Here is an 11,811-nt window from a genome sequence, read left to right on the forward strand (position 1 = left end):
AATGAGTTGTGCAAATGCAAATCAATGGCCCGGCCGATGTCGCTGCTCGCGGCAGAGATTAAGCCAGCATTCCGATCTGCATACAAGCTGACTCCCTGGAATTACCTTGTTCGCCGGAAGGTGGATAAGGGGTCAGAGGATGGCGTTTGATACACTCACAAGCCAGACACTAAATTATGCCCCATTGATTTACGCGGATATATGTAGGCAGTGCTCTAGTAGATATTACTAAGCTTAAAACCGGTTAAAAAATAAACACTGCTTTGAGCTGTGAACTTTATGAAGTACCTAATTGATAAGGGGATTACAGTATAAGAAGTCAGTTTATTGTTAAATGATTATTAATTTATGCTCTTGCTGGTTATCAGATTATGTTAATTGAATTCGTGTTTATTAAATTTTAAACATTTTTCAAAAAATATTCATATATTTATTATTATTGTTATTATTTATGTTATTAAGAAATAAAAAATATTAGTTTATGGTCTGCACATAAGCATCATACAGTTTCCATGAGAGTCCTTTAATCCTCCAAACAAGTCTGGAAAAAATATTTTACTTTCTGGCTCACTATCAAATTATATGTATTTCGATTTAAATTTACTTCATTACAAAAGGAATTGCCAAATTAAATTATTTTTATGCGTGTTAAAAAGCAGAAATCAAATGAGAAAAAATATACTTTTCTGGATTCCCCATAACATTTACTTCTTTTAGACCTTTTTTTGTTATTTCCATTTAAGCATTGAGCAAAAACTCTGGATATTCGTAAAAACTTTTAAATCTTTCCGCTGAATTTCAGGCTTTTACGGCTTCTGCTTAAAATGTGATTCACAGTCGCGTCATCCGCACAATGTGCAATTCACAATTACGTATGTGGTCTGAGTGGTTGAGTGTTTGAGTGTTTGAGTGTTTGGGTGGTTGAGCTTCTGGGTGGCTGGGTGGTTGGGTGGCTCGGTGGTTGGACGGCTGAATTGTTTGGGTTGTAAACTGGCTGCAGTCAAAGCGTAAAACGCAAAGCGCACACGTTACTTTGCTGTCTATTTAATTAATTTCGCAAATTTGGTTTCGTTTATTTATGCATTGCTCGGCGAGTGGGGCATACTCGTACAGTGCGCGCCATTCGCAAAATAAATACGGGCATTGTGCTCCGCACACCGCACATGCATATATGTATCCTATAGGATCTGGTATCTGGACAAACAGGCTCGCATATCCATCTCCCAGCTGGCTGCGCTGACAACCGCACAGCATCTGCCGGATGCGCTCCATTGCACAAACGGATCCTGCATTTAATTCCGATTCCCATTGATACGAATTGGCCATGTTTTGGCATAAAGGAAGTAGCACACAAAAAATGCTGGCCGAAAAATAAATGCACTTTTTCTGCAGCTTAAAGGTGGGCGCAATAAAAAGCGAAAGAGGCTTACAAAATCCTCATTCAAATTGAAGCCACATTTATCTTCGTAATTTTGCAACATTTTAAATACCAATATTTTCACAGTGAAAAATGTAGACTATCAAGTTTTTAGGTATCCCCTTAATACCTATCACTTTCACTTTTTGAAATCCTTTAGCCAAGTGCCAAAGGTTAATGAAAAGCTTTTCCGCTTCGCACTTACCGTCCACCTGGAATTCAATTAGTCTGATGCCATTCCAGTTACCTTTGACCCTCGGTAATGTCAATTAACGACAAACTGCAACTGCGGGAATAAGTCAGGGAAAAAAATCGAACAAACAAAGCTTATTCGCCGGTCGACAGGAGCTCCTGGAATCCTTGATCCCCGCGAAGGGCAGTCAAATGGAAATTTTTCCAGCTAAGCGACATAAAATTTGCTACCAAATCGGTTTATGGCAAAGCGAAAAGTTTTTCCACCGCTTTCCCATTTTTTTCCCCCGCCGAGGTTTCACGTCGAGTGACTTGAAACTACAACAACGAAAATTCGGAATCGCTTTTGCGGGGCACATTTCCATAGACGACTTTTTTGGGCGTAAAAATTTTTGGAAATTGCATTTGCATGTGTGCGCGGGGAAAAGTCTGGCCTCGCAGTCATATTTTGCGCCTTTCGGCCATAAAAGCTAAAACGTTTGCGGCCCAAAGGAAAGGCTGTGCGAGGAGCAGGACGCGAAAGTGGATTACGAACAGTGGCCGCCGTCGCCTAACTTCAGGACCCTGCTGCTGAGCTACCCACTTTTTAAGCCACCACTGCACTGGAAAAAAGGAAACTTGTAATATTCCGAAACTCCAAAGTAGATAGAAATGGTAGCCATAAATTTCCTTGAGAATATGTAATTTAGTATTATATACATGTAATTGATATCTTATAGGTGATTGTACAGTAAACTGAAAACTGTGTAAGAAATATCTAAAATTCTTTGTAGTTATACGTTAGTTAGAGATTAAAGATATTAAGTGACAAAGTATTTTGATCAAAATTAGATCTAAACTAAAAAATTATAATAAATAAAAACAATCCTAACGTTTTTAACTTAAGTTGAAATGGTATATATACCAATTGTAAAATAAACCGACTAAAAACTTTGTCACACAAATGTAAAAAAATATTACGGGCTTTAATAAAAAAGTAATATAAATTCTTAAATATAAAATATTTCCCCCAGTGTAATAAATCCCAATTGCGTTCCTTCTACTTCCCTGCAATCTGGCTGTCATTCTGTCTCCATCAATTTGGCGTTGCACAAAACAGGTGAATTCTGTGCTCCCAGCTCCCTTCTGTCGATTCCTGAGCTCCTGTTCGAAATGCCACCTCCTGCACAGGTGGGGGGCGGTCAAGGGGTTTTCCGGGGTTCAAGGATTCTATGCTGAAAAGGGGGCGCGTCTGAGTGCCCCTCTTTGTCTATTCAATTGAGCGGGTTACACTCTACGCAGCCATGGAGATCGCCTTTCCTCCGGCTAAACGGGCCTGTTCCTCTTTTTATTGGCTTTTGCGTTCTGATGCAATAAAGTTGGCTAAAAGTTCTCCCGTCAATCGGCGGTGGGGATTTTTCCGCCGGCTGGCAGAGTGGACTTGAAAAGTGCGTGTATCCGATGGATGCGTGTATCCGAAGAATGCCTGATGATGCTGCAGGAACTTCTGAATGAAATTGGATTTAAAAACTATAAGCTTGGGCTCAGCTCAAGTAGCTGGAAAAGGAGATTTAAACTGGAAATAAACTGTTTTAAAAGCTGGAGGTGGTGGAAAAAATTTACTTAACAATTTAAACAAAAGTGTGGTAAATTATTATATTCTGAATATTTTATCGAGTAAATAAATAATACAAAATTTAACTGTTTTAAAGGCCTAATAAACTAGAGTAATTTTATATATCATTTGTCTTTAAAATATTTAAATATGTATGTATTGTAAAAAACTTTAAAAACAACTTTTCATTCAAATAAATTACTTAATTAATCAAACATGAAACAATTTTCTCATGTAAGCCAAGAAATATATTTATCTTGCTTGCCAATGCCCTGCATTTTTTTAAGCAAAATTCAAGCCATTTGGAAGGCCCTCACTTTCAAAGGCAGCTGCCAGTTTTTATGCTCATCAAATGGGTATAATTCAATTTTTCCAATCGAGGAAATCGCAGCACGACTCGCTGTTCGCGTGCGTTTAAATAAATGGCGAGGGCCATAAGCACCATGGGACACGCCCCTAAATGTCCTGCCGCCCCCGAAATCCAACCAATTTCCACAATTTCCATGGGTTGCCAACTCCCGAAACGGGTGAAACAATCGTCCATTTTCAAGTTGGGCCATAAATCATTGTGGCATTGCATTTGGTTGCATTGAAAGTTTCAATTTTCCCTTTGCCTTTTGCCGTTTTCCATTTAGTTTTGTTCGACTGGCTGGAAAGGCAGTAAAAGGTTTCAGTTTTTTTCGGGGGACAACAGTTGACAATGCCACATTAATCATACGCACATGCAGGCAGTCCAAAATGCTTCTTTAAAAGCCCAAAGAAAATTGCTGACGTTTATTAAAACAATAAACAAATCATGCTGTTGCATAGCCAACAAAAAGAAACACAAATAAGAATGAGAGGAAAATGGAAAATGCAGCTAAGGACCGAGGAGTTTTCCCCCCAAATGACACATAAGCATGTGGCTCACGTACCGAGCATAAATATTTTAATTCTACCAAAATTTGCTGATAGTTTTATGGACTTGCCAACAACGAGACATGTGCCGAGTTTAAGGATCTAACCGAAAAATGCATTTCTATTTTTATTTATTTGCCTCAGCTGTTGACTGGCAAATAATTTATGTGCCTGCGCTGCATTTCAATTTATTTTACAATTTCCGCTCAGAGTAGCAGAACTTTTCCCCCCAAGAATATAAATTCAAAGTTCAGTGGGGGCAGCTGAGAAGTTAGAATTATGATGTGAGCCAAAGGTCTTAAGTGAATAAATGCAATCTAATGGCTTTTGTTAAGCTGTTCAGATGTAATCAGGCTGGATTTCTTTTGTAATCGTGTGGGGGTGGAAATGTAAACGATGATTAGATTATTTTGTTCATGTCAGCCCGGAACACGAATCCTTTGTGCATTTTCCCGCTCGACGAGCTGATTTTCCCCAACTAATTTGTCAAAAAATAAAGTTCACAAAGAAACTGTCAGGGAAAATGCAGAGGAGTCGGCGAAGCATAAAATTTAAACAAACATATGTAAATATTTGTTTACTCCGGCAAATAGTTGTATTCCCCTCGAGAGGGAAAGCAGAGAGCCCTGCACCTTGTCTTCTTGAGTTTTCCCCCCTCACTTTTTCTCGTACACAACTTTGTCTGGGCGAAGGAGGAAGAACCTGCAAAATTTCGATTACCCACTTCAGCCCACTTTTGCAGTTTTTCCTTCAGAAAGGGTTTTTCCTCCTCGTCTGCTGTTTGCCGATTCTCGTTGCACTTTCCGAAGTGCGCTCCATTGGGATGCAATTAAATACTCCGCATGAGCGGACAAATAACAGTAGCTACGACTTTGAGGCTCCTCGTCGAAGGTAGCGCAAAAATGCCGAAACCAAAGGAGAACAATATTTGTATTGGCTCGCTTTGTGGGCTCCCCGGTTCTGTTTGTCATTCTGTGATTCCCCTCTGCACGCTGCTTCAACTTGCCAGCGTTTAATTAAAAAGCCAAAGGTCGTACCCACAGATATTACGGTGTATCGAATTATAAGCATTTCCCTGGCTCCTTTGGTATTTCTCCCTTTTTCGTATCCAGCTCTAATGACAGCCTTACTATTTTAGTTCTGGTTTAAGGGGAAGCTTTAAAATGTGATGGAAAACTATCTTTAAAAAACTCCTAATATATTAGCTATCATAATCAATTATATAACTCACCCAGTCACCGATTTAAACCCTTTCTTTTACTTGTGAGATTTCGCATTATTGTGTTTTTCGGCGTGTCCTGGCAAGGATAGCAGCTGTTGATTCGCTGCGTTGACGTATTTTAATTTATAATGCAATCGCTGGCTGGCAGCGGATCCTTTTGGGATTCAAGACATCCCCATAGGGGCAAAGCCTTTACAGTGCCATATTGCTTAACCCCTACGTGGACACCTCCTCCTCTTCGTGTGGGTATTGTAAAGTTACACCGAAAGAAAACGTTTTAAAATAAGGATATAAGTAATAAATAATAATTATATATAAGCAAAATTTTATCAAGAATGAATTCATAAAGTAATATAGTTTACAAAGGCTCTAAGTCAGAAAAATATTATAGTAACTTTCTTAAAATAAATCTTGCACCTAGTTAAAAGAATTATATATTTTTAATTTTTTTCAAGAAGGTAGTTGACCGAATCATCCTCAGTATTCACTGACTATACGAGTATTATATATTATATGCTGCCTTAAAGATTGATCTTAATTGAATGCAAGCTTAGCTGATTAGATAATTAAAACGTATTCAAGATATAGAAGTAACATTTATAGATTTACCCCTTTCTTAGTTAGACGAATTTTAAATGTTGCATAATTTTTAGAAAGCATGTTAACCCGACTAACTTACGTATAATACAACTTTCCATACCTGGTTAAAGATTTATCTTATAGACATGATAAACTATCTGCGCGAGAATCTCAAGAATCTGCAAATAAATGCACTGGCTTGCCATCGTACATATTTCGATTGTATTCTTCTTCATGGTGCTATTTTTCCCAGTGTAGTAGCGGCACAGCACGCGTGCGGTGTCACCGTCTGTCGCCTCGTCTCCGACTCCGGCTTCCCCATTTCCCTGCGTGTGTTTGCGCTCGTGAGATTTACAACGTGACAGCGCACAAGTCCAAGAGTGGTAATGGTGAGGGGGCTCCGATTCGGATACCGAAGAATGGGGGCTTGGGGAAGACCCTTTAGGTTGACCCATGGGTCTTACACCTGGGGAACAAAATGACTTCGACGACGACAGCGACACGTGCCAAGGACACTGATTTATATGTTTTCCATTTTTGTTTTATTAGCGGCCTCGTATCTCTGCACTTCTCCCTCATCTCCTCGTCTGCCCTTCGCTCTCGGGGAAAACGTGCATGGAATTAATGAGGGCTTTCCGCTATCTCATTCCGCCAGCTGGAAGCCGAGAACACTACAAGCGTTTTCCCCTATTTTCCCCGCACTTTAAAGCGGTCTGCTGAATGGGCAAATTAAAATGAGCATGAAATAATCATAAATTGCGCATTGGCGCATTAAAATTTCCATCGCTTAAAGTCGAGCTTCCATTTGCCAGACGATTGAGAGGGGGGCTAAACTGGCTGCTGGGGGATCAGACGATTTCCCGACAGCTGTGGGCGCCCCATTAAAGGGGGCGGGGTGGTGGAAAGGTAGGGAGGAAGCTGGCAGCTATGGCGCCGGAAATGGCTGCGTATATCCTGGCAGAGGAAGCCATCGCTATCGCCATCGCTGGCAATAGTTTTGCGGTGCTTTGGTCGCAGTTGCATTTGTGTTTTACGATATGAATAGATCGCAGATTGGCGGGCAGCCGGGAAAAGGGCAATTATGAGGCTCTAGGGGCTGTTCTTATAAACCATATCATCATTTTATGATCTAATCCAAATTTGTTTACGTTTCTTAGAGCTGGGAAATCAAAAAAAATGTAAAGGTATTAAAGATAGATCTAGATAGATCTGAAAAATCAAAAAAAAAATTATATACATTAAAAATGATCATTTTGTTTAAGCATAAGACAATTGTTCTTATAAGCCACAACTGTTCTATAGAGATTGAATTTCTCCAAAGAAAATTGTAAAGGAATTATAGCAATATTACATACGATCTTGTTAATATATCAACATAATGCTTACAAAATGTTTTTAAAAATTACATAGGTACTCAGTATTACTTATTTTATTGCATTATAGATAGCTATTTTAAGAAACATTCTGATTAGTTACTTTTTTTCAAGGAAATATTTATCATTATGTTAAGCAGCTAGGTAAAATAACTTTTAATATTAATCTGATATATTTTTTAAGACGTTGTATTTTTTTGTGCTTTTTGGAACTCTCCTTAAACTTTCTCTATGCAGGTCCCCAACCCCCAACGCCTTTTATCAGCCAGCCACCAGATTTCGTCCGCTAGCCAACCGGCGAACAAAGCCAGAAAACCGCGGCGAGATTTTCATTTCAATTTGCTGCCAAAAATGCCCACAGATTTTGGGAGCGGGGGGTTTCCATGAAAAGCGGGATAATGGGTGGCTGTATCCAGAGATGGTAGGTGAAATCGGGAGCTCAGCAGACAGGCAGTCGTTGGGCAGCTCGTTGGCCAATTTAGTTTTAACGGTGCAGCTGCTGCCTGTGTTATCATTCAATTGCCGCCTGCACTGCAAGTTTGCATAACAGGTGAAGAGATTAAAGGTGGTACTTTAAAAGGGTGAAACCAAAGGATAAGTTACAAATCATTAAGCTAATGAACGGAAAAAATATTTCACGAAATAAGAATGATATTTCAATAATGAGTAGAACATAGAATGGAAAATATTTTTATTAAACTGTGTATTATTAACCTGAAGTCTGTACAATTTAGAACCTATAAACTAAATCCTTTGGATACCACTGCTTCTCCGAGTGCATCCGATTAGTGTCCATAACTATGAGTAATGACCGTTCCGGCCAGTAACTCCCCTCTGCAGCCCGCGTCAAGGGTTTTAACCGGATTTCGGGTTGGATTTAATTGGGCGAGTGCAATGCTCACTTGGAGCAGGCCACTTGACTTGCCAGCCGAAGAGCCGAATTCGATGGAACGCCTGCTGGAATAAGCTTAACTAACCGACCCCCGGGGCAGTAGTATCTGCTACCCAATCACCCGTCTCCAGTGCCTGGTCAGAATGCCTCCCCAGATCCCAGATCCCGTTCTCACCTCCACCCCGAGGGGCGTTAGTTGTTGACAAGGATAACAGCCCGCTGGGCATTTTGACCCAGCGTCAAGTGCATGACTATCTGATTGCATTCTATGCGAATTTTGGCCGGAAAGCGTTTAAAGCATCGAACTGCGTGGGGGAAAACGTGATCGGAATTTAAGCTGCACGGCAAACTAATTGTTTTTATAGGGGAAAATACTTTAGGCATTTAGTTTATGTAAAAAGAAACATATTTTTAAGTTATTAAAAAACCTGAAGTATTTATTTACATATTAAGAAATACCCATTTTCTAAAATTTTACAGCTTGAAATAACAATAAGTTGAGCTCTTAAACCATTATTATACATTAAAAGGGCAATTTAATTGTATGTGAAAATATCTAGAAAGCGACATTTTTGACCCTAGTAGTGTTTATAGACACTAGGTGGCGCGTTAGTGAAAACAGCCGATTTTCAGCATGTATATCTCCATCCCTCTCGCAAATCCGTTAGATGAAGATGCATGATTGTAGTGCTTCTAGAATATAATAGGATCCTAGTCCCAACGAGGGCTTGCCCCACTTGCATACCAAATTGGTTTAATTCAATAAAATTTTCAAACAAACTTGTTTCTGCGGCCACATCGGTTATGAGTCAGCGTTTTAAATTGCTTTTGTTCATGGCCTGCATGGCCTCCTTTGGCCGCGGGCCATTTTCAGCTATGCTGTTCAAAAGTCTGGAAAGTAATTCTATTAAAAATATTACAAAAAAAAAATAACTACGTTCGACCAAAAGAACTAACTACATCAGCCGCGTTAGGAGAGGAGGGAGCTCAAAACTCGATAGCATTTTGGCTGAATAAACAAATTTCTTCGGCGAGCGAGCAAGAGCCAAGCAAATATGAAATTCCATTAATTTGATGGATGCTCCGGGCGCTAGGAAGCGGGGGAAATGTGTGATAGCATTTCGAGTACAACACCCAGCACCCCACGGGGCGTATGATTAATGCAATTTTCTGCTGCCGACAGGCAAGTCAATGTCAGCGGAGGCACAATGCATTTATTAATGAAGAACTAAACATTCCCAGAGGGCAATCTATTATTATATTCAATTTGTTCAGGATAATAACTAAAATGCTTAAGGGTATCTGCAAAAATTGTCATGAAAATATGGGTGTTAACAAAAAATAGATTCCCATCGATGATTTATTTACATTTCTTGTCATCATAGAAATACAAATATTGAAATTGATCTTACATAAACCTGGCTTTAGTTAAAAATCTTTCACAAAATAATCATTTCATTTAAACTTGAAGATAAGCCGGATTGAAACATGTTTAACCTTCAAGAGATATCTTAATTGTTATTTATTCCTTTACAAATTTTTATTTAAATTAAAATAGTAATTAAAATTGTTGGTTGCACAAGTACCGAACCGTATAAAAGCGGAGTATTTCTCAAGGTAAGAACAAACTTATTTTCACACAATAGGAAGACAGTTCGAAATGTTTCCTAGAGGCCTATATCTTATTTTAGCAATACCTTTGCTAGATCTTCCTGGAGTTCCTGGACTCTTGAAACCTGCAGAACGCATTGTTGGCGGCAGGGAAATAGACATCACTGAAGCTCCTTGGCAGGTGTCCATACAGTATATGGGCCAGCATATGTGCGGTGGATCCGTCTACAGCCGCCCACTGTTTCGATGAACTTTCGGCTTTCTACTGAGAAGTTCGAGCAGGATCCGCGAAATACAAAAGCGGTGGGATGTTGGTACCAGTAGTAGACTTTCGATATCACGCGGAATACGAAGTCGATGGCGCCAACGATGTGGCTGTCCTCCGATTGAGCAGTCCACTAACTTTCTCGGATGCCATCCAACCCATTTCCCTGGCAGAAGAGGACCCAAGCACAGGATCGGCGGCTTGGGCCACTGGCTGGGGCTCCACCTTCCTGGGCTTGCTTAAGCCGGACGCACTGCAGGGAACGGTGATCAGGATCCGCAGCCAGTGGTGATGTCAGTTAAAATATAGTAATATGGGCAGTAATGATATCTGTGCTGGGTGGTTTGGAAACACTGTATGCAAAGGAGATTCTGGGGGACCCCTGGTCGTCGGTGGCCAACTGGTGGGCATCACGTCGCGAACTGGACGGACGGGCTGCCTCTCCTCTGGACTTTTCGCCAGTGTGGCAAAATACAATGAGTGAATTCACAGCGCCATCGAATCTTTTTAGGGATGACGCCACTAGTGAACCACATGCATATTTAGATTAATTATTAAAATCTAAATTGATTTGTAGGTACCAATTAGCTGTGGAATTTGTTTTAAGAAAAATACATTACACGAACAAAATAATCTCTATCGGCTCTATACACCCTGTAAGATGTGAAACATTGTCAGCTTTCCATAGCTTTTGCTGTCTTTAATTGATATTTATTTTGTATACTTGTACATTGAATCAAATAGATTTAATTGCATTTATAAGCCATTCTCGGAAGTAAGGAACACTGGTAAAAGTGGCCTGAACATGGCATAGCTTCTGACCTGAAGAGACGACACCGACAAGTTTTTCGTTAACAATCAGCGGTCCACCAGAGTCGCCCACACAACTAGTTTGTTCAAAAGAACCGGCGGTAATTAAATCCGGTCGGTAAGACAAATTTATCTGGCGTCGTAGGCCTTTAAGATGTATAGAATATTCATACCACACTTCAGGAATACCATTCTCAAAATAAAGCTCTGCTGAAATTGCTCCCCAGCCAGAAGTGAAGGCTGGCGTTCCAGGAGCAGGGTTTTCCCCGGCCCAGGAAATCGGCTGCACTTTGTTGCTAAACTCTAGAGGTTCACTTAATCGCATCACGGCAATGTCGTTCGTATGGGTTATATTCTCGTACCACTCATGGGATCTTATGGCTGCAACTTCGACAAGTGTTCCATCGGAGTTGCTTAATGCGGATCCTACGCGAACCTTAAAGTCTTCGGCTTCAAGTCGTACTCCTTCGCTGGTAAAACGGCAATGTGCAGCGGTAATTATAATATCTTTGCTGTAAATGGAGCCACCACAAGCATGTTGTCCATAGAATTGTAAGGAAACCTGCCAGGGAGCCTGTTCGATTTTAATGTAATCTCCACCGATAATGCGTTCTTCCGGTTGGGGTACTCGTCCTGCAGACAGGACATTAGTTGCCAAGAGCAGTAGGAAGCAGCTGAAGAACATCTCGACTTGTTGGGATGAGACTTTAGATCACACTGACTTGTGAACGAATAGAGGAGGCAATTTATACCCCACGGATATCACTATACTGTGTGAGGTTATCATTAACCATTTCCAAATATAGACCTTAATTTAAAATTGTATAATGAGGACATTCCAATTACGTTTTCACATTCTGTACAGAAATAATAAACCTTAAAGATAAGAAAATTTGTAATTAGTAATAACTAGTTAGCCATTAATAACCAATGTAACTATTCAAATAATTACTCCAAGG

General features: G+C 40.1%; 1 protein-coding gene across 1 annotated transcript; it reads right to left on the reverse strand.

The window, feature by feature from the left end:
- Window positions 1-10,720: 10,720 nt before the first annotated feature.
- LOC108028910 (trypsin alpha-like) lies at window positions 10,721-11,595 on the reverse strand. The gene has a single exon (XM_044094413.2). The coding sequence runs from the start codon at window positions 11,535-11,537 to the stop codon at window positions 10,779-10,781; it is 759 nt and encodes a 252-aa protein (XP_043950348.1). The 5' UTR covers window positions 11,538-11,595; the 3' UTR covers window positions 10,721-10,778.
- Between the last annotated feature and the right edge of the window lie 216 nt (window positions 11,596-11,811).

Source organism: Drosophila biarmipes, chromosome 2L (genome assembly GCF_025231255.1).
Source record: "Drosophila biarmipes strain raj3 chromosome 2L, RU_DBia_V1.1, whole genome shotgun sequence".
NCBI classification, from domain to species: Eukaryota; Metazoa; Arthropoda; class Insecta; order Diptera; family Drosophilidae; genus Drosophila; species Drosophila biarmipes.

Bases quoted from the DNA above. Each gene is read 5' to 3' on its own strand.
- LOC108028910 (XM_044094413.2), bottom strand. From the start codon at position 11,537: ATGTTCTTCAGCTGCTTCCTACTGCTCTTGGCAACTAATGTCCTGTCT.